Source organism: Gobius niger (assembly GCF_951799975.1).
Source record: "Gobius niger genome assembly, chromosome: 11".
Lineage (NCBI taxonomy): Eukaryota > Metazoa > Chordata > Actinopteri > Gobiiformes > Gobiidae > Gobius > Gobius niger.
In genome coordinates, this window is record NC_136862.1 from 11727503 (window position 1) to 11749814 (window position 22312).

A 22312-nucleotide genomic window follows, 5' to 3' on the forward strand; every position below is an offset into this window, starting at 1 on the left:
TTGCAAAACATATTCAGGGCCCAAACCAGACAAACAAAGAGTATCCAAGTCATTTTTTACAGGTCAAATTTAATCATTTAAAGAAAATGCATTTATTGGCTACATTTTAAGGGCGTGCATTTTGATGAAGTGGCGTTAACTCATGGTTCAGGGTGAACGCAACGACCAAATCCCCTGTGGAGCAGACACTCTCCTCCCCTCTTTTAGCCAGCATTCCCCAAAGACCTGAGTTAATTTACCTATTTTACCGGTTCAGCAGCATAAACTATATTCTATTACGTGTACTATATTACACAAATGAATTGCCAAATAATATCATAAACTGATGCTATATGGTGAAACAATTCCATAGACTGTTTTTTCTTAACTATAAATTGTGCACATAGAAACGTATTTGTTGGACATGAAAATATAAAAGCATCAATACCAATAAAAATGATAGTTCTGAATTCTGTGCCATTTTCTGTGCATCATTTTGACTTGTCTGTGTAAGTAAACATGTTTATGGGACAGAGAGCGGGTGGAGTCTAGATCCCTAATGGCTGGGTTTGCACAGGTATCCATAGCACTGCTCACTCTCCTCCTGACGTTACTCAGCCTGTTCCTGCTATTAATGTCAGCTCATGGGAGAACGATTTATTTATTTATTTTTGTCCATTGAGTAATATTTAAATATTTTGTACAGAGAACAGATCATTTCGTCTTTTTTTATTTTAGTCCCCTTATAATGATGGTGCTTGGGATGCATTCATGCACCTTCTGGCGTAATGAGGTGTTACAATGAGCTTAATTAGCCTGTTGAGTCACTGGGTAATAAAGCATGAAAAATAAAGTCACGCAAGCTTGAGTGGAAAGGCAATCAAAAGAAGTGGCAAAACATCTACTAAAATCTGGCTTTTGAATTAAAAAAGTGTGAGGAGGTGACTTATTGCCGGTTTTAGGACTGCGGTATCAGTCGTCATCCTGTTACCAGGTGATGTTCAGACTCAGGTTTCCAAGAAGATGCATAAACATAGCAACTAGTTCCCTTTGGGTGCCTGTGCCACTAATGTAAAAAGAAAAAAAAAATACAGTGCTGAGTTTGCAATCTTCCTTCACTAATCAGCAGTCATTTCCAGGACTTGGGACTCGAATCTTTCATGTAAAAAGGCTGTTCAAAAGAAGCCAGCAAGAAAACTCATGTTAACACTGATTTCCTCGGATTAGGCGTTTCTTATTAAAATCACTAATGCTTACAGTGGGATTCATTTTCATGCACATTTGTATTAAGAGTAAGATCTGTCTCTTTCCAAAATTGAATCGTTCACTTCAATGAGCTGATTCTGTCACGATCGTCACGTCACTGCTAATGACTCAACCCGGACTTGTTATATTTCTAAGAAGCAGTGACTTGAGAACTTGGATTTAAACGATGAAGCTCTCAAGTCTGTGCTTTTAGAGGCAAATGCTGTCATTTGAATGGACATTGCTTGGAAAATGATAATAAAACATGTCTTAAATGTGCTGGAATTGTGACTTGAGTTGAGTCTCTAGTTGTAAGTGATACAAATGTCTGGGACTGGAATATTCAGAACTTGGAGATGGACATTGACTTGCAAATTTAACACTTGGCCTTGACTAGCCTTAAGTGACTCGGACTTGGATTCAGACTCACATCTCGGCTCATCAGTCATTGATGTAATGAGTTTCACTGGGGTTTGGCCTGGGAGCGAAGGCTTAATCACTTAACTGTCAAAACTTCATTTAAACCACAGGTGCCCCTTTATTCATGAAGTTATCTGTGTTTGACAGTCATTTTGTAGTTTCCATAGTTTTTGATTTAAGATAAGACTTTATTAATCTCACAGTGGAGAAATTCATTTGTTCCATCAGCTCTCAACACTCACACTGGGTGCAAAATAGACAGGAAATGCGTGATAAATGTAGTATATACTGTATAGCAATATATCCACTTACACCATGGAACATTTTGCAAAATAAGAAAAGAAAATGGACAAAAAACAGATTTATTCATCTAACACTATACAATCACTTGTCACAGCTGCTCTTCTTTCACAGTAAGGTGCAGAAATTAAAAATAAAAAGTGCAATGAAACACCAATGATTAGAACAAAGATATATCAATACAAAAAACTTCCATAAACTGTGGTGTCTCTGCCCCGCCTCCTCTGGGATCTCCTGGGTCAGTGTCCTGTAGCTGGACTGCTGCTCCCTGCGCAGACGGATCCTCAAATGGGGTTTCCACACTTGTTCATCTGTACTCAGCCTTATATATCTATTTATTGTAATCTGTGTGTGTGTGAGTTAGTGAGTGAGGGGGTGTGTGCGTAGACGTTAGGGTAAAAGTTGTGTGTGCAACATTTGTATATCTCCGGGGGGATGGGAGGATGTGCCAGACGTATTGTTTTAAATGTTGTAACCTGTAAAGCACTTTGTGATGGCTTTCGGTATGAAAAGCGCTTTATAATTAAAGTTTGATTTGATTTGAAATCTTGGTCGTATAAAAAAGGCACTGCCCTGAACTTCTAACCTTCAGCTGCATGGACACAAACACAAGTTTCAGTATGTGTGAACAACATGCCATTCCTCATTTGAAAGAACCTCCAGCAGAGTTACTGCAGAGTTAATTTGTGAGCACCAAAGTTTGGCTTGATTGGGAACAGGTGCTGGGATTGTGGAAGAAGGAGAGTGTCCTTTTATGTTCATTTCCAAACTGCCTTTAGACATCGGGTCAACCCTATGGGACTCGTCTGCTTTTTGATGGGATAATTGTCTTTTGAACCTAAACAAAAAGTAGTATTCGTAGTAAAGTATAGTAATAGTAGCAAAGTAGTAGTAAATCATATAAACTGTTGCATTACAGTTGTTGTCATACCGTGAGAAAAAGAGCTTTGAAGTTAAATTTCCAAATATCTATGAAGAAACAATGGCCCATTGCAACCGTGGGTCATCCAAACGCCTTGTTTCCAGGTGAAAGTTTAATACAAGAGAGCAAACTGCCCCAAAATCTTAAAATTGCAAGAAGAAAAGGCGGCGGTGTCCCCCCTCGAGGGGAACACAGATAAACAAGAACTTTTCCTTTAATTCAGCCTCCTGCACGGTCTCCGGTGGCTCCGCCCTCACATACTTGAGCCGCCAATACGAGCGCAGCGACGTGACGAGCGCTCCGTGCGATGAGCTCATCTCTGGTGTGGGATGACGTCAAATTCAAGATGGATGGGATCACGAGCCGCGCAGACGAGACAAATCCACACAACACTTGAATAAAGTCCGAGCGCGGGGAGGAAACACCCATACAACGACGGCCCGGGTAAGTCGACGCGTCTCCGGCTAACTTCGCGCTGCGAGGGGGGGCGGCTGAACTGATACATACTTGGTGGAGTGCTTTGAGGAGAAGCCTTTTCCCTTTTCCTCACTGACGTAACTCGAAAGGGGAGAATGTGCTGCTGCTGCTGGAAAAAAGCTCAGCAGCAGCAGCTACAACAACCTGTTTTGCAGCCAGAGCTCGCGCGCTTCACGAGAATAAAAATAGCACTGTCCGTTCTGCAGAAGAAGGACGCGTTTTTTTTTGTACATTATCGCGTGTCTCTGCGACCAATATGTTTTCATTCCTCAATAAAGCTGGCGGAGTGCAGACGCTCTGGGACGACACACGCTTAACTTTTCTCAATAATTAGCGGTGATGTTTGCTCGAGGCATTTCGTCACTACAAAACTGCTATCTGATTCAAAAGCGTGTGTTTGACAAAGGAAGTTGTCTGCCACGTCTCTTTTGGATGCACAGCCAGACGCTCAATCTTTCCACTTCCGAATACAAACCAACATAGTCGTGTTGATGCGATTTAGTTTTCTTAAGATGAGACGTGTGGGCGTGGAACTGTGTTATTATGAATGAATGGCTGTTTCCCTGATTCTGGATTGAAAGCAGTGCCTTTGTTGACAAATGTAAAAAAAATAAACGTTCATAACCCCAGTGTACGTTCAGTCTAAATGAATGTGGCTGGTCCTTTGGGGGTTTACATTCATTCAATTCTTCCTCTTTTTTTCTTTTTTTTTCTTCAACTTTCATCCTGGTGACTACATGTGCTAAAATAGAGCCATTACTCACAGTGTTAGTAATGTGCCTTACTCTACCATCGCCTATTCCACAGCTTTTTGTACTAACAATATACAACCACCGACTGTAAAACCGACTACAAAACATCAGGGGTTTAAACTGGTATTTGATTGATTGAGGTTTAAATCTGAATGTTTACTTCCTGGTGCACTTTTTGCTGACAGGAAACTCCATGCTCTTCTGAATATGAAGTGAGCAACATTAAACATCTGCTATTGTAAAGGATAAACTATAGTGAAATTGAAATACATGTACATTTATAGAGGTGCCAAATGAATATTCCAAACAAAAAAATGGGCATAAAAGTCACATCATACCCAGCTTTTCTGAGATTCAATTCTCAAAGGCCAGTTCTGAAGTAGTGATTCTTGGCTCTTGTGTTATCTCGTATTTATCCATGAAAGTGATCAATGGTCAATCAATCTCCTGTCAAGACATGAAGACAAGTTTACATGTGTATTCACTGGGATGCCAACAGTTGTGACAAAGTATAATTATATATATTATTTTCTGTATATTTGTGTTGAGAAGCTGGTTCTGCCCAGTGTGAGCAAAAAAAGTTAGATTTGATCAGTGTCTCAAATATTGCATTAACAACATTGCAATTTATACTAATCCATTTTAACAGTTCATTTGTTCATTAAAGACTTTGAAATGACTAAATTAGGACAGAGTAAAGCTCGAATGGCTGGTATCAACACATGTGTAAATTGTAGTCCAATGGAAGACCATACTCATATATTGAATATGTCACATAATTGTCAATAACAATAATCTGGTGATGTAGTGTGCAGCTTTATATCCTGTTTTGTGTTTAGTATTTTCATAAATATTTAGAGTTCAACTTTAAAGGGGTAAACTTAAACACATTTCTCACAGCATTTTGCTTTTGTAAAAATGTATCTGGTGTGCCAATATCTTTTGAGGGCATGTATTAAATGTGTTTTGTTCTGTTCTGTTTTTCAGACATGGAGAGCCTCGTGCATTACAGTAATCCCTCCCATGCCCTCTCAGTGCTGGGAGTGCTCAATGAGCAGCGGCTGAGAGGGCAAATGTGTGATGTGCTCCTCGTTGTCGCCGACCAAAAGTACAGTGCCCATAAGAGTGTCCTGGCAGCCAGCAGTGAATATTTCCAGTCTCTGTTCACTCGGATAGACACAGAATCCCCCAAGGTTGTTAATCTAGACTTCTGTGAACCAGACGCCTTTGAGATCGTTTTGAACTACATCTACTGTTCATCCTTATTTGTTGACAAGAGCAGCCTGGCCGCAATTCAAGAACTGGGCTACAGTTTAGGAATCCCCTTTCTCACCAACATCGTATCAGTAAGGCCACATGCATCGTACTGTGTTTCAAGAAAGAGGTTCTCTTTTTCTGAGGGCGATGAGAACGATGTCCAGGCGAGAAGTGTGATTGTACGTCGGGTTAAGATGGACACGGCCCACCCTCCCTACTCAAGTTATCCAAGAGAATCTGAGACAGCGCCAGCCCAGCAGTCCGCCCCGCCTCCTTTAGTGCAGAACTCTTACAAATCAGTAAGGACTTGTGAATCAATTAAATCATCAGCACACACTGAGACCCCTGAGCGGAAGTCTATTCATCCATACGCCTCTATTCTGAAAGGGAATACATCACACATTGCATCAGTACGGCCTCAGCTAACCTCCTCTGTGTCTTTCAGTGATGCTGAAGTGCAGCACATCAGGCTTCAGTCTGGCCAAGACACAAGAGATGACATTGGAGAAAATGAGTCCCATTATCACACTAAAGTGCCCTTTCAGGGTCCTGCACAAGAGCCAAGTCAGACCATTGACCGAAGCGGACCCCTCATAAAAAGTCTTCTCCGAAGATCATTGTCAATGGACAGCCCTGTTCCCGTCTTCTCACCCACCCTGGAGCTGCGGGACCTGCAGCACCGAGAGCAGTCTGTAGTAAAAATGGCATCAAAAGTTGGTGGGCCTGAAGCTCCAGTCCACAATGGTGGTTCAAAAAGAACATCCCCTTTGGTTCTCAGGTCAAGGTGCCCCAGTAGGTATGAGATTGGATCTCAGGTAGAAAGCAGTATAAAAGACGAGCCCAGCAGTCCACTAGCTGACCCCATGGACCTAGTTCGAATCACAGTGGGCGATGCATTGCCTGTTTGTCTGAAAGACTTTCAGAGTAATTATGAGCAAAGCATTAGACCAGATATTAATCTTCCTGTAAAAAGGAAGGACAGACCAGATAATCGCCGCTATCCATTTAAAAAGAATAAAATATTCAAAGAACATGGTCTTTGCTCAGAGGAAAATCGATCAGAAACAGTATCTCAGTCTGCTTGTGCTGATATGGATGAAAACAGTGAGGAGCCACCTTCAGGCAAAATGTTTAAATGCTGGAACTGCTTGAAGGTTTTCAGGTCCAGTGCGGGTTTGCATCGCCATGTTAACATGTACCATAACCCAGAGAAGCCGTATGCCTGCGACATCTGTCACAAGCGCTTCCATACTAATTTCAAAGTATGGACACACTGCCAAACTCAGCATGGTGTAATGCAAAACCCAGCTTCTTCTAGCTCCACTGTTTTAGATGAGAAATTTCAAAAAAAGTTGATTGATATAGTACGTGAACGGGAAATAAAGAAAGCATTGCTTTGGAAATTGAAAAGAAACAAGCAATGCTTGCAGTCTTCTGCACTTAACAAGAAACGATCAAGGACCAACTTTATTTGCCCTTACTGTGGCAAAGTATTTGTGTTCCAGTCTCAGTACAGACAGCACTTAAAAAGCCACCATCCTGAAAGGACTGAGCAGGACACAAGAGAGGACATGTGTCAAAGAGAAGAGCTGCCTCAGGAAAATAATGTGGACACTGGGGTTTACTCCTGTAGACTTTGCAATGTAAAGTTATCCTCTCTCTTCGAACAAGGTGACCATGAGAGGGGATGCCGACATGCCACAGTGTGCCCCTACTGTGGTCTCAGATTCTCAAGTCCTGCTGTCAAAAAAGACCATGAGGCGCACTGCAAATACAAGAAACTAACATGCCTGGAATGCATGCGAACTTTCAAATCCTCCTTTAGCATATGGCGCCACCAGGTAGAGGTCCATAACCATAACATGATGACTGTTAAAGACCAGCTTCAGTTAAAACAACAGGAGAACCATGAAGATCTGAGCAATGAAGAAATGTTCAGAGAGGAGCCGTTCAGTGAAGCTCACATGCACACTCACTTTGCAAGGGAGGACAGTAGTTTCACCAACTCGGGTCAACCCAGTTATGATTCTGAAGACTCTTCGTCGTATGTGCCTGAGGACCTGAGCATGAGCCATCATGGCAAGCTGGTGGTAAAAGAGGAGCCAATAGAGGAGTCTGTGAGTGACAGGGAAAACGCAGATACTGCCAAAGCTGGATCGGACGAGCCTGGTGTGTGGCCATGTGAGAAATGTGGAAACTTATTTAGTTCACGCAAAGACCTGGAACGACACCAGGAGCTGCTGTGCCACATCAAACCATTCATCTGCCACATCTGCAACAAGGCCTTCAGGACCAATTTCCGCCTTTGGAGCCACTTCCAGTCTCACATGTCTACTGCTAATGAACAAGGAACCAAAGAGATAGAACAACAGCCCTCTCCTCTGTCTCCCTCACCCCCATTGACGCCTCAGAATTCAGAATGTCCCTCCACTCAGGCCACTGTGGTGAAGCCGACACAGCCAGCATCCGCAGCTGCATCAATGGGTGAAGAGTCCAGCAGCCCAGAGCCGAGTGGCTCAGTTAGCAAGAGCAGAGGGACGGAGTTTGAGCCTCCTCCCACCAGCCCCATCCCAAGCCCCATATCCAGGGTAAATAGCCTGGAGAATCCAACTGGTCCTCAAGAGCCAGACACCCTGTTCTACCATGCACCCTCTCTCTCTGCTCTGACATTCAAGAGGCAGTACATGTGTAAACTCTGCCACCGAACCTTCAAGACCGCCTTCAGTCTCTGGAGCCACGAGCAGAGCCATAACCACATGTAAACCTAACAAAAGACAAAACTCGAACAATAGAATAAATCACCTCAGTCTAGAAAAGGAAGACTCTGAATGTATTTGTATTTGCCTCTGTTTTATTGAAGTGGTCATGCTTTTACAGATGTAAACGTGAATGTGCAATCAAGTGCTAGATAAATCAAGATTGTTAAGATTCCTCTCAGACTCAGTGATGATACTTTTCGTCTACGTATATATAAATCCGACATTAACGTATTTATTATTGTAGGTGTGTGACAATAAGAGCAGTCTGGTACTCGCTAGTGAAGCCGTGCAATTTTGAAAAGCTACAGTACAAAAGCCCTTGTTTATTTACACGGTGTTTGAAAAGTGCTTTAATAATCTTATGCTGTAGCTGAATTTCATATTAGTGAAGTGCTTTTTGTATCGGAGTAGTATCTATAGGTGTTAATTACATCTTACAATGTTGTGGCCTGGATTATACATTCAATATGCACTTATGGAGTATTTGCTTACATGTAATTGACTTGGATAAAGAAGCGAAAACATGTTGGTTCTCAGGTCCTACACCTGGTTTTTACTTTTATCATTCCATTTTCTTCTCGAGAAATCTGGTATTTTTTTTAAGTCCAAAAAGGAAAAAAAGTAATTAGCTGACACCTGTAAATTATGAAAAATATACCAATGCAAGATTTGTGTTATTGGCTCAATTTTACTTGTGCACAACGTAAAATAGTTAATTAAGAAATTGAGCTGCAGCTTGTGAAGTTTATTCACTTCCGGAGTTGCCAGTTTAGCGTCATCAAGTTTTCAGCTGCTTTCATTGGAAAACCAAAAACGACTTCAGGTTTTAGGATAAGTTGCACAGAGACATACTTTTGTCTACGGAGCAAGCCCAGTTAAGATTATTGTAAATATTTACACATTTGCAATTATTTAGTGAGCTTTACAACACTTTGATTGCCTTATGCAACTTCAAAAATCTTTCTTCACTATTACATTACTTTGAAGCACAATGGCCTATAGCGTTTCACTCAGGCATTTACAGTAATATATAGCTGAAGGAAGAAAGTTCAAGTGAATGAAAGAACTTGCGCAGTACTAAAATATAATTATTAAAGATTGTGGTTTGATTGTATTACACTTTAAACAACTGTATTATTATATTAGTATAATATTAAGTAACTGTATACTTACGCTTTGGCTAAAATAGAAAGTTGATGTAATATACAGTATGTTTATTTGTATATTGTTGCTATTGTTTGAGACAGTTCAGAGTATACAACACACAGAGGACATTGCTTTTGTGTGGGGAAAAAATAGTTTCACATGAATGATTTGGTCTGTGTATCAAAGAATTGTTTGTATTATACATTTTCTATGAAGTTTATCTTTAAAATATTGAAAAGTTTGTTTTAATATTATTGTGCTTTCTCTGCAATAATACTAATTTGTATTAGCATTGGTCTATTATTACTGTGTTTTTTGAGACTTGCAGCTGTTTTATGTTTAGGGGTTTTATATGTGCTTTCTGTAATAAAGAAGATGAGCATTTACATGTGAGTATCCATGATGTTTTTAAGTTTCTGACTGGAAAGTAGGAAGTCATTAGGAAGTGCGGGGTCTCTACTGGAAAAAGCCAAACTGGAAATCCTGCCTATCCCACGAGTCGTGTCACTGGCTCAAAACTGCAAAGAGAGGAAGTCCTAACGGAGCAGGTTCTGATCCACAGTTGCTCAATGAATTGTGTGAACATTACGCTTTGATAAAAGTACATAAGGTTCAAGACATTTAAATAAATTATTTAATGCTTAGATTATTGTAGAAATGCATGATTATTTATACATCCATTTTGTTGTAAATAAGATGAAAACATTTAAGACAAATACTGTAGCGTCTGATCTAAGGAAATATCAGTCACTGGCAATATTGACACAATAATATCAAGGAGAAAAAAGAAATCACTTTAGGTGCAGATGTCCGACATACAGTATTCTCAAAGAACATGGATGCGACTGGGGTTTGCTCACAAGGACAAAGTGTCTTTTATCAGCCTTCTCATGGTGGTGCTCACAGATGTCCCCAGAGAATCTGTGATCTGGTATGTGATTTTGTAAAGGTACGGCTGCACATCTTTCAGACTCGTGTCGAACACATTGTCCACCTCAGACTGGGTAGGCATCTTTGGCAAATACTCATGTCGGTTTATGACTTCAACAACATTGATAACCTTCTCGCCCAACTTCTCTCCGACTTTCTCCCGACAGATCTGTCTCTCTTGCTCATTGGCCAGGTTGACGACGTTGATCTTGATGCTCCACACCTCCCATGGAATGCACTCGTCAGAAAAGGGCCATCGGGACTTCTTTTTCTGGTAAAACTCCAACGAGATCTGCCCCATGCCATCAGAACCAGAAATACTCAGAGCATCCTAAGAAGAAACACATGCAGACATCAGCGTTCAATTACAGCTTGGCAAACATGAGTAATCACCACCACCTACCTTGAACTCTGACACAGCTTTTCTCATGACTCTGTCCAGTTCTTCTGATGACACTCGGACAAAAGTGAAGTCGATGAAGTCGCAGTCTATGTCCTGTGTCCCGACAGTGCCAATGGAGTAGGTGCCTTCCTTTTTGTAGTGGAATTTCCCTGTGCTGCGGTGCAGTAAAATGGTGTGAAGCAAAGCTAACATCGCCTCTTCCACCTGCCTCGACTCTACAGTGACCTCAAGAACTTCTGATCGACAGTTCATGGCGGAAAAAATGCACGTGTAAGGATAGTTTTTAAAAGAAAGGGTAAACAAACAAATGCGTGGCGTTAGCTGACTAGTGCTACTTGCTACACACTTGTTTACCTCCGTTTGTGGGCGTGGCTTGTTGAAAACGACCCCCCAAAAACTACTAAAAATAATAATAATAGTTATTTTACTGAATATTATCTAAAGCATCACTCTACACGCAATAACCAAGCCTAGCATGACAGTTCGACCTGTCAAGACGCTAAATGTTTGCGATTCACGAGAACAACAGAGCTGGAAAAGCGATGACGACAAGAGGACGCACGAATACGGCAAACCATCAGGGACAAACTAGCGAGCAAAACCCATTCAAAAGGAAAAAAAAAAATAAGGAAAAGGGTAAATGGGTTTAGGTATTATTTACCGCATCGGTAAGAAAACAGATGTACAGCCGTAGTTCTAACAAATGTGTCCTGTGGCTTCACCTGGTACGAACTGGCTTGCTAAAATCGCACTGCATTGTGGGAGTTACAGTGCCACATATCTTCGTACTCGCCCCAAACCGCAGAGCCGGAGCAGCTGCAGATCTACGACAGCACACCTGTTTTTTTCTATATATTTTATTTATTTTTAGAGATTAAAAAAGAAAGAAAAAGCAATAACGGAGTAAGCCACTACATTAAAATGGTAGTTGTGGTCCAAACTCAGTCTTAAGTTTTGTACCATAGAAATGCTAGTTGATACAAATGTGTTATAGTTAGATGCACAGTGTTTTTCACCACAAATGTCTGAGTTTACAATGCACTATAAAACAAATTTCGTTCTACTACAAGAAAAATCAGGTATAGTGCCTTTAATCTCAAGGTTTCTTTCTTTCTAACAATTTATAAACACAAGCCTAAGTAACTTTAAAGGGTCAAAAACTATTTCCAAACCAGACCTGGTTAGGCTGCTAGTAGGCCTATTATTATGTGTTCTAAGATTATATATATAGCTTTGTTGTTCGTAAAATGTTTGTTTATTTATGTTCATTTGGTAGGCACAGAACAAAGAGCCAATGACCTAGATCAGTCATTCCCAAAGTTCGGAACATTGCAGCCAAGCTTTCGAGGCCCCAACAATAACTCTATTCAAAGGTACATGGTCACATTTATATAGCGCCTTTCTACCTGCTTTAGGCACTCAAAGCGTTTTACATCAAGGAACCGGTCAGTCACCCATCCACACTCTCATTCATACACCAGTGTACGCAGACACTGGAGGCAAGGAGGGTGACGTGTCATGCCCAAGGACACGATGACAGTGTGTACCTGCGGGATTCGAACCACCGATTCTCCGATCACAAGACGACCCGCTCCTCTGCGCCACCATCGCTCCAAAGGAATTTGCTATTACATTAAAGCAACATTTAACAATGACTAAAGGTTAAATACTGATTTAAAGTAGTAGAATGTAGAAATTAACATTTCCTTTAAAGCTCTTTTTTTTCAAGGTACTTGTTTTGTGAGCAGGCTTTGCCCCCCCCCCCCCCCCTGTAGTTCCTCTGAGGCCCAGACCCAACTTTGGGTACCACTGACCTAGATTTAAAAAGTCAGGTAGGGTCAAGCAATGAAAGAGGAAGGCACTAAATTAAAATGTTAGTTGTGATCCAGACTCATTCCTCACTTTCCTACTAACATATTTTTGTAGCATCCCAATTCTTAACAGGGACGAGTGTATAGGCACATTTCACAACTTACAGGGTCACTTTTCAGGGCCACTTTCACAGAAAGGCTAGAAAACACGCCTGGCAAGGCAAGGCATGTTTATTTATACCGCACATTTTGTACACAAGGCAACTCAATGTGCCTGTAAGTTCATGAATTAACTAGACGTGCAGTGTTTTTTCCCCCACAAATGTCTGACTTTACAATATATTAAAGGACAAAACAAATTTCATTAGAAAAACTAGGGGGGAATTATGTAATCCTGTAGTGCCGTTAAAGGAACAGGCCACCATTTTTACATACTGAAATATGTTCTTGCCTGAGCTTAGACAAGTTGATACGTACCTGTCTGTATTCCTATAGCTCCAAACGGAGGTGAAGTTAGAAGCGACCAAGCTCTTCCACTGGCACGCACAAAGACCAGACAGGTGCACATCAACTTGTCTAAGCTCAGGTAAGAACATATCTCAGTATGGAAAAACGGTGGCTTGTTCCTTTAAATATCGTAGAACCAGTAACTTTTTGCAAAGTGGATATTTATTATGTCTATGGGATGTACCTATATTACAAATATATTCATTATAATGTCAGAAGAACTTATATACGTTGTTTCTTTGTTTGGCACCTGCGCCCGTGTCGTGAATCTGCTGTGGCGAATCTGCTGCGGTGAATCTGCGGCTGCTCCGGTCTGCAGACTCACTCTACTCCAATCAAGCCGCAACTTTGTACAGTCAGTCGGACGGACGCAGCCGCAGAGCAAGTGTAGTGGCAGGCGCTGCTGCATTTGTTTCATAATGTTTTTGTGGGACTCCAGCTCGACCTTTGGTTATCGACCCAAGGAGACTGTTTGGAAATAGTTTTTCACACTTTGGCGGCTTTGCAGACCGGGACGAATGGCCAGTTTATACGAGTCGAAGTGTAGATTAGCCAAGTAAGCTAACACCCATTCAGTAACAAGAGTGAGGAGTGCTCAAATAAGTGAAACTTCTTTTGCCCTTTGAGTACATTTCAGATGTTTATGACCTATCATCCTTCACTCTTTGGGACTTTTAACAACTTTTGCCAAAACAACAGGACGACATGACTCATTTAAGCGCTGTTTACCTCTCGGGGTGTGTGGCTGCCAGCGATGATGATAGACTGCTGCTTGCCTTGTTTGGCTGATCAAATACCATGCAATTGCTATTGTTGAAGTAATTTGCGCAAGGAGGGCGTTCAGCTTTTTTTCTCCCCCCCCCCAACACCCCCCATTTTCAAAGAATGTCCGACTCGGAAAGTTCCAGCTCATATTTTGGCTTGGAGGATCCGCAGTGGCTATGCATGGTCACGCTGTTCATTGCATCCCTCGTCACGCTCCTACTGTATTTTGTACAGTATTTCAGATTAGGGGGTGCCGGGGGGAAAGGGGTCGCTGCTTTAAAGGGCAATGCGGAGAAAGAGGAGGAAGCACGGGAGCTGATGGGATGGGCGCTGTCACTAAAAAGCTGGAAAAGTGTGTGGAGAGCGGCTTGGTGCAGAGCATTGAATAGCGAATCGAGGAAGTGCACGGTGAGTCTTGTGACCGACGAACCTCCTCATCATCTCACGGGGCAGGTGACTTCCATATGCTGTCATCTGATGTAATTCATACGTGGAATAAATGTTGCAGGATTCATGTTGAAACTAATGCCTACATAACACCATTGTTCACTAACCCTGCCTACCTGCTTGTGTGTCATCCCCAGAGCAGCATTACATTCTTTCACTTCTACTTTCATCCATTGCCTGCACTTTAATGATATTGTTTCTCCCCCCTCCAGAGTCCAGTTGTGTTCACTTTTGAAGAAGATGCTCTCGAGTCATCCGAGCTGGTGGTCAGTGAAGTGACGAACTATCAGAAGTCCCTCACTCAAAAGGTACACTTTATTTTTGCCTTAATAGAGTTCAATAGTGTCAGATACCCTGTTGTGTTGGTAGGCGAGGGTGTTTTCTGTTTCCCAAATGCAAGCTCAGGCTGTTCTTTGTTATGACTGTAATATGGGACCAAAATACCAGGTGCACTGTAGCTGAATGCAGGGTGCAAGAGGCTTATTTTCACCCACAGGCTGTGAGAGTGTGTTCATTTTAAGAAGCTTACCTAGCTGTCCGTCTCGGTGCTAAGTAAGGGCAATGAGAGCTGAGTGCTTCAACACCTGCAGATGTGTAGGTATCCTCTCAGCAGACTTTCTACCGTTTTATACTTGAACTAGGATTGTATTTCTCCACAGTTTGCCTACATGATTAATAAATCTGCTGATGAAAGTGTTGGCAACTACCAGAAACTAGAGCATTATATATTAACAATGAAAAAATATTGCATTAAAGTCTAATATTGAGTTCAAGAATTAACCCAAAGCACAATCATTACATATTAACACATAAGTATTATAATATCCAGAAACCATTGTTCATTTTTCCTTCATGGAACAATAACTGGGCTGTTCTCTTGTAGTTAATTGAGCCGTATATTTTGCTGTCGCATCAGAAGCCGAGAGTCATTTAACCCTGAAAACATTCTAATGGACATTGATTGTTGAAAAGCACCACCTGGCATATTGTGCCTTTATTGCTGAGCCTCGTTTCTTATTTGAATGGCTGCTGTGATTTATGAGCTTCCTGGGCCCTAGTCAAATACTTACAACAGGATTTACATGTATTTGTGCATCACTCTCTTCCTCTTCCGACAGGCGGCCTGCTGCAGGATGGTCGCAGAAAAGCTTCAGTTCTGCCTCAGTGCAGCGTCAACAAATTCGGCTGCATCGCATCCCTGCAAATACACAGTGTGCATTGAGCCAGTGGATATGCAGGTAACTGCTCTGACATTTCAGTTTTACAAAGCACTCCTTAGTTTTACCCTGCACTTTATTTGAATGACTGTTTTATCATTGTTCCGTGTTTTGTCCAACATCATTTTAATCCTGGTAAAAGGTCTAAATAAGATTTTTACTCCTCCAATTTCACAACAGATAAACAATATCTTCTAATTGCGATTTTCTCTCTCTCTCTTTCTCAGATTACCTTAAACGATTCTTTCTTTTTAGTTGGATTATTGACACACTGTCAGCCAGGATCTATGGATAGGACGCTGTTGTATTGATAGTATTAGCCTTCTCAGTTAAGCCAATTGTATTACCGCTATTTTTAGACAATAAGCACTTGTCGAGGCATCCGAGCGCATTGCCATAAATACAGCCTCAGTGATGGGTCAAAGGTAGGATTAAAGTGGAAGTGTTTGTTTTTGTTGGGAATCTCCTATTGTTACTGGGACATAATAGAGACATGTTTTGCTCTGTTTGGTTCAGTCTAGAAATGTCTCCAGTCATTCATTTAAAACGGTGACTAGAATGGTCTGGTCAGTCCACAGGAAGCTCTGCAGATTGACGTGTGTGAACATACAGACTAGGAATTATTGTTTTACTGCTCTGTACTTAAAGACACTTAATGCACTGGCAGAATCACAAAAGTTCACCACAGCAAGATTTTTGATTTTTTTTATACAGTTACAATTTTTACAATAGAAAGTTATTGAGTGGCATCATCATTTCTAACACGAGCCATGTTCATGACAAAAATCCTGTAATCCGGGAAACATTTATGACGATGTGCGAACTGGAAGCCTTTGGTTTTCTCTCTGTTTTGCGTCATTCTATTGAACCATCATGTTTTCTCAGGAAGTTGTGATACCAGCCTCATCTGGGCGTTCCTTTCCTGATAAAATCAAAACGTCGACATGCTGAGGCAAGATCTGCCCCGTTAGTTTTTCTGTATCATGCGGCGTCTAGATCTCTGTCTGTTCATCGTTCTGTGAGTTCATGCTCTGAATTAAGAAAATTTCAGCTTTTGTAAACTATAGTAAAATGATACTGGAGTGGAAAACATTCATTATTTGTTTGTTTGAGCCAAGGTTAATTTAAATGGTCCGTCTTGATTATGTGCATGACTCATAATATAAAATCATCATTTGCTGTTAAGTAAATTATAAATGAATCAAGACAAAAATGTCGATTGTGGAAACAGTATGAGGAAATTCATTAATGACACATTTCTGAGCCATATCACCGAGCCCTATTAGGATGTAAAGCATTGTTCTTCTAGTTGCTCAACAAATATTGAATCATTGAAAAACCTGTTACCTCAGACAGATCCTTAACTGCTTCAGGCAAAGACATTTTGTTCATAAAAAGTATCATATTTTGTGCTCCCTCTTTATATCTATTCTCTGGTGCTGAATAGATTTTTACATTCTGGGCTTATTCTTTATCCGACGTCTCCTCCCAGTTTGTGTATCTGCGCAAATGGCACACAAGCATCATATTACACTGTAATTTAGTGGAACTGACTCTCGTACGCTCAACTGAGACACAGCAGGTTCTTGGTCTCCATCTGCTTCCAAAGAAACATTTTTACAGCTATTTATCAAGCTGTTATTAATACCAATTTATATACAACCTTATTTTATTTGTAATTCTTGCAAATGTTCTCTAACAGATGCTGCTCATCAAAACACACTTTTTCACATCATCATAATGTCAACTGCATTTGCTAATATTGCATTAACCTCTTAACCCCCATCTTAACTGAGCGCATTATCTCCAGTTCAGCTTTACCCAAATCTATAAGCTTATTCCAGAGTAACGCCTCATTTGAAAGCTAAGACCTACAAAGCTCAAAGGAAATGGGTCTTTTTCCTCGCCTTGTTGTTTTTCTTGCTTTTTTTGTAAATTGTTTTCACTCTTGTTTCTTTTGGGTTTTTTGTTTTGTTTTTCATCTTAATCTTCGTCACATTTTTGTCACATTTTTTACCTTTTTTTGGTCATGTTTTTATCACATTTGTATCGCTATTATGTTACATTTTACACTCTTTATTTGCTTATTTCTTGCATTTTCCATCCTCGTTTTCATTGCTATTTTGGCGCTTTTGTCCCGAAGCGGTCCAGGTGGGAGTAAAGCGTTTAAATCCTGTCCATAGCGTGAGCACAGATGTATTTTTTCTTTTCTGTTCAGCTTGACCTTCTGATGAGAGAAGCTGGGGGCCAGGTCAAAGTGACTTGGGGTGTTTCCCAGTTGGACTCGGACGAGCTGCAGCTGACGCTACAGCCCGATCAGGTAATGTCTGCGATCTCCCCTTTTGTGACGACGATACACTACATCTGTTTAGTTTATGCGCTGATTGTATCTCCTCTGCTCACAGGGTGCGACCAGCCCTTGCAGTTTCAGCATCGTCAAGGAGCAGTTGTATCAGTTGTTATGCAGGACACGTCCCTCTGTCTCTCTGAGCTGCAGGTCCACTCAGTCTTCGGAGGTGAAGGTGAGTGGAGAAGTCTGCTGTGTCTGGATTGTCCATTCTAAATTCTGGACAGTACAGAAATTGTTACCTAACGTGCATAATATGTGTAATTAACAATAAAGTATATTTTACAGGACCTTCATAACAGAGTGGCATCACCTCCTAAACCTCCTCGTGCCCATGACTGGAAGCTACTTGTGAAAAACCTTCATGCAACTTACAGCGAGGACGGAAATGCTGCCGGTGGGATATTCCTTCTTTCCTCTGAGATGTACCAGCACTATAATAAAAAGATTCAGGGTTATTGACTGGCTGAAGGCTTTTTTTTTTTTTTTAAATGACACAGATATTTGCTCTTCTTTTAGGCAGCGTAAATCCTCTGTGTGTGCTGCAGTTAGATGACCCTCCTCAAAAGTTCAGCACCTCAGCCCTGAAGAACACCACTAATCCCACCTGGGACCAGCCTTTCGTTTTGTGAGTGGGTTTTGGACTCGAAAAACCTCTGCAGCATTTTGTCTAATCAAATGTTCTTGTTTTTTCAGTGAACTGAACGGACGATCGAAGGAGCTTAAAATTCAGTTGATGAATGACGGGCAGCCTCACGATTGTAAGAGCTATTGTAGATTCACTGTCCACTTCATACTTTATATTCAAGTGTGTGTGTGTCCTCTAGTAATTTGTTTCTGTGACACAGAGTCCCAAATGTGGCTTGATCCTGTTTTAGCAGATTAGCATATTTATCATTGATCCTAATCCTGACTATTATTATATTTGCATCTTTAGCCTCTTTGCTGGGTCAGGTGTCAGTGCCTTTCGATCTCGTGAAGAAACAGCCCAAAGGACAGCAAACATTTGCACTCAAGACCAAAGATGTAGTGACTGGATCACTAACTACTGAAGTAGGGATCTTCAAATCATCTACTTTTTAGGAGCATTTCTTATATACAATGTGCTGATATCTGAAACTGTGTCTTTCCTAGTTTACCTACCTGGAGCCCAGTGAGGTGAGGTCGTGGCAGCCCCCGACCCCTGCCTCCTCGAAGAAGGTAGAGATGGACCGTACAGTTATGCCCTGTGGCACAGTGGTCACCACGATCACAGCAGTGAAAAGCAAACCGGGACGGCCGCTGCCTGTGGGACTCAGTATAGGCAAGTGTGGTTCTGAACAATACTGTTACAAATATATTTGTAAACTATAACTACTGAAGTTTTATAATTCACAACTGAAAGATATTATATAAAGTAGAATTATTATTTTTTCCAGATACTTGCCAGAAGGTTGTAGCTAACCAGCCTAAGTTGTCAGAGCGGCGTGTTTCGGAGCAGTCGTCGGTGATGGGAAACGCTGTAAGCAAAGCCCTGTCCTCCTCAGACACGGAGCTTCTGATGCTGAACGGCACAGACCCAGTGGCAGAGGCTGCCATTCGACAGCTCCACCAATCTGCCAAACAGAAGCTTAAGTCACCAGTAAAGAAGAGCACCATCATCATCTCTGGCATTGCAAAGGTATCCATGACTCAAATACATGAGGCCTATTACTGACAGTGCTGTCACTTAAATCTTTAACTTTTATTTGCAGACACCAATGTCACAGGATGATGAGCTGGCTCTAATGGCAGGTTACGCTGCAGCCATGGATGCCTCTATGTCAGACGGCAGCTCCAGTCAGGATGTGACTGCTGCAGTTGCCTCAGGGTCTCTCACTCCCCCAGAAGAGGCAGAAGCTGCAGAAGGCCCCAGTGGGATCGGCCGGCCCCCTGACGACTGGGAGAGCAACACAGGGGAAGAGTTAGACAATACCTCGCTGTCCCTGTGTGTGTCGGAGGCCAGCTGCAAAAAGAGCAGAGGTGAGGGTGGAGGTTCTGCTACAGCGGAGTCCTGCCGAACACTCGTACTTTGTTTGATACTGAATCAAGTGTTGTAAATCTTTGAGAACATGTTTTGCATATTGCTAGAGGCCTAATTTTACAGATTCTTTGTGCTTGGCCCGTTTCACAGCCATCTGTTGCCTCAGTCTGTTTTCTGTTTTCTCTCCTGCTATTTGAACCTTTTGCTATTTGCCATCTTAGAGGAAAGCAGTGCTAAGCACTCATTAAGTCCACATGAGTAAGTATTTGTAGTATTATTAATGTTCCCTGTAGATCGTGCTAGATGCAGAAAGCAATACTTTGTCATTGTTTAGAGCTGTAGAGTCCCAGTAATTTCAAATACTCTGAGCTCAGTCATATAACTCCAAAATTCTGACTAAATCAATAGCTTTGTTGCATGTTAAGCTGCATAATGCTATGTACTCTTTGATCTCAATGATCTGTTTTAGTTTATAGTCAGCGAGTATGAAAAAAAAAAAAAAAAAACAATCTTATAAGGGAGAGTGATTTGTACACTGCTCAGCTGATGCAATCCACTGTGTGTTAGCTGGTGATTCAACAAAGCTTTGCAGACCTAGCATTGTTAAATATTCCTCTTAAACCCTTGTAATAAAATTGTTGACCCTCAAACTCAAAATTGCCAACTAACACAGTATGTGTTCCCTGCTGCTTCGATTTAGATTTAGGCTATGACTGCGCTGTATCTAACTGTAGTTGAAACTGTGGTTTTCCTTCTTTATTTCAGGCAGCTTTCTTCAGAAAGGTGCGAGGCTTTTCTTCCGGAGGCGGCACCAGAGGAAGGAGCCGGGAATGAGCCAGTCCCACAACGACCTTGTGTACCTGGAGTCTCCGGCCTCAGTGGAGCGGGCCAGTCGGACAGCCACCCTCAGCCGCATGCTCAGCCGCAGGAGTAAACACAAAAGCAAGGCCAATGGCTCTGCCTCAACCGGGGAGCCACACGCATGACCCAGAAATACAGCATCCACTGAGGCTTCCAGAGACTGAATCCTGCTCCTTCAGATGCCTGTTCTGCTTACCAGGGCTTTGCATTGTGAATGAGGAATTCTTGCAAGGAAAATATTCTCTTTGGTGCCTTTGATAAGAGGAAACATTTATGCTCTTATTTTTAGCAGCCAGAGAGGATATTATTTTGCATGTTCCTTTTGCTTAATCTTATGCAACTTTTTGAACTTATGAATTGCTTTGTGGCCTTGTTACTGATGGGACGAACTGTTGTGGGCCATGTTTCCTAACCTCATTGTGTTTTGAGGACAAAGATGAATTTGTCCCTGCTGGAAACTGTAAGTACCTTTTTACAGTGGACCAAAGATGAAGAGTGGCTGAATGATTTGCACACTCGTTTTTTTTTTGTTTTTTTGTGCAATGACAGGAGCCAATTATGTAAAAAAGGCCTCTTCTTTTTCTCAGTACTTAACTTAGAAAGGGATATGTGTGCATGACTGGTGAAAGTAAGTTCAGGACTACTTTTCAACACTAAAAAAAAATATCTGAACTTTGGGAAGAATTTTAATTTATGTGTTTGTTTTTTTTTACACTCATCGAAAGGATACTTTGATTAGCAGCTGTTCATAATATAAAAACTGTATGGCAAAAATTGTCATCAAAACAGGACGGTGTGATAGGCATAAAACAGTCACCATTACAGGTTATTGATTATCGACCGCGTGATTTTGGAAGTAGTGCAAACACTGTCACAAGCCTTAGTATGTAGTTACCTTTGGTCTGCAGTGTTTTGAATATTATGCAATTTCTTACTTCTTTACACTACTGTTATCAGCAGGGATGTTAATGTGTCAAAGGAAACTACACGATCCTTTGTCCAGAGACTGTGATGTAACACTTGGCCATATTTAACTGCAGCACGCACTAATGAAGCTTAACGTTACACGCCCATGTCACTTCAATTATTTCTTTCCTTTTTTTTTTTTACCGTCTTTCAGATGTAGCTTGGAACATCACAATAGGAAACGTGTGAACGGCAGCCAACTACTGTGGGTGCTTTTTTATCCAGCAGATGATTGTATTTCAGTTTTGTGAGCAGCTTGATTAAGATGTTTCCTTACGTCGAGGTGACTACCGTTTGGAAAAAGGTGGAAAAAAAAAGCATTTAGCAGCAGCACTGTGCAGCAATAGAGTAAATAACAATGCCTTGTTATTGTTGAAGTAGATTCAGTTGTTGCATTTGTGCCAGATGTTGCTCAAAAGTGTCACAAAAGATTAGAATCAAAGGCTGAAACCGGTTCAATTATGTCTGCGTCATCAGCTGTGTATGTCAATAATCAAGAAGCCTATGCACATAACATATCTTATCAGAGTGTTTACAATGTAACGGAAATAAAAAAGGCACTTACATGCTGTTCATGACAATGTACACTTGTTCTGACTTTTATTAGTTGTCTCCATTCAGAATAAACAAACTAAATCCTTTTCAGTTGGCATTATAAAGTGTTTGTTTTTTGTAGTAGTTTCCTAGATTGATTTGTAGGCCTTTTAAACTACAATATATTCTACACATTATCGTTCTAAGTATATAATATGTTTTAAGGTTTAATCAGTGAAGACCAACTATCATGTGCAATGCAATT

The 22312-nt window shown here is 41.2% G+C and overlaps 3 protein-coding genes across 4 annotated transcripts; 2 read left to right on the plus strand and 1 right to left on the minus strand.

Annotated features, from left to right (window-relative positions):
• The first annotated feature begins 3165 nt into the window (after positions 1-3165).
• On the plus strand, positions 3166-8779 carry zbtb21 (zinc finger and BTB domain containing 21). The gene is made up of 2 exons (XM_079565822.1): positions 3166-3310; positions 5083-8779. The coding sequence occupies exon 2, from the start codon at positions 5085-5087 to the stop codon at positions 8112-8114; it is 3030 nt and encodes a 1009-aa protein (XP_079421948.1). The 5' UTR covers positions 3166-3310; positions 5083-5084; the 3' UTR covers positions 8115-8779.
• A 30-nt stretch (positions 8780-8809) lies between these two features.
• Positions 8810-11282, minus strand: atg101 (autophagy related 101). The gene is made up of 2 exons (XM_079565823.1): positions 10591-11282; positions 8810-10518 (listed from the first exon to the last, which is right to left on the minus strand). Exons 1-2 carry the CDS (start codon positions 10840-10842, stop codon positions 10114-10116), a joined length of 657 nt encoding a protein of 218 aa, XP_079421949.1. The 5' UTR covers positions 10843-11282; the 3' UTR covers positions 8810-10113.
• A 1973-nt stretch (positions 11283-13255) lies between these two features.
• On the plus strand, positions 13256-22136 carry c2cd2 (C2 calcium dependent domain containing 2). 2 transcript variants are annotated; one of them, XM_079565889.1, is made up of 14 exons: positions 13256-14081; positions 14333-14428; positions 15239-15358; positions 17556-17657; positions 17743-17859; positions 17973-18081; positions 18204-18312; positions 18381-18445; positions 18622-18737; positions 18819-18987; positions 19103-19344; positions 19418-19685; positions 19908-19944; positions 20452-22136. In XM_079565889.1, the coding sequence occupies exons 1-14, from the start codon at positions 13794-13796 to the stop codon at positions 20618-20620; spliced, it is 2007 nt and encodes a 668-aa protein (XP_079422015.1). In that variant the 5' UTR covers positions 13256-13793; the 3' UTR covers positions 20621-22136. The 2 variants fall into 2 exon arrangements, with proteins under 2 accessions (XP_079422015.1, XP_079422014.1); XM_079565888.1 differs by lacking the exon at positions 19908-19944 and having other exon boundaries at positions 20452-22134.
• The last annotated feature ends 176 nt before the right edge of the window (positions 22137-22312 follow it).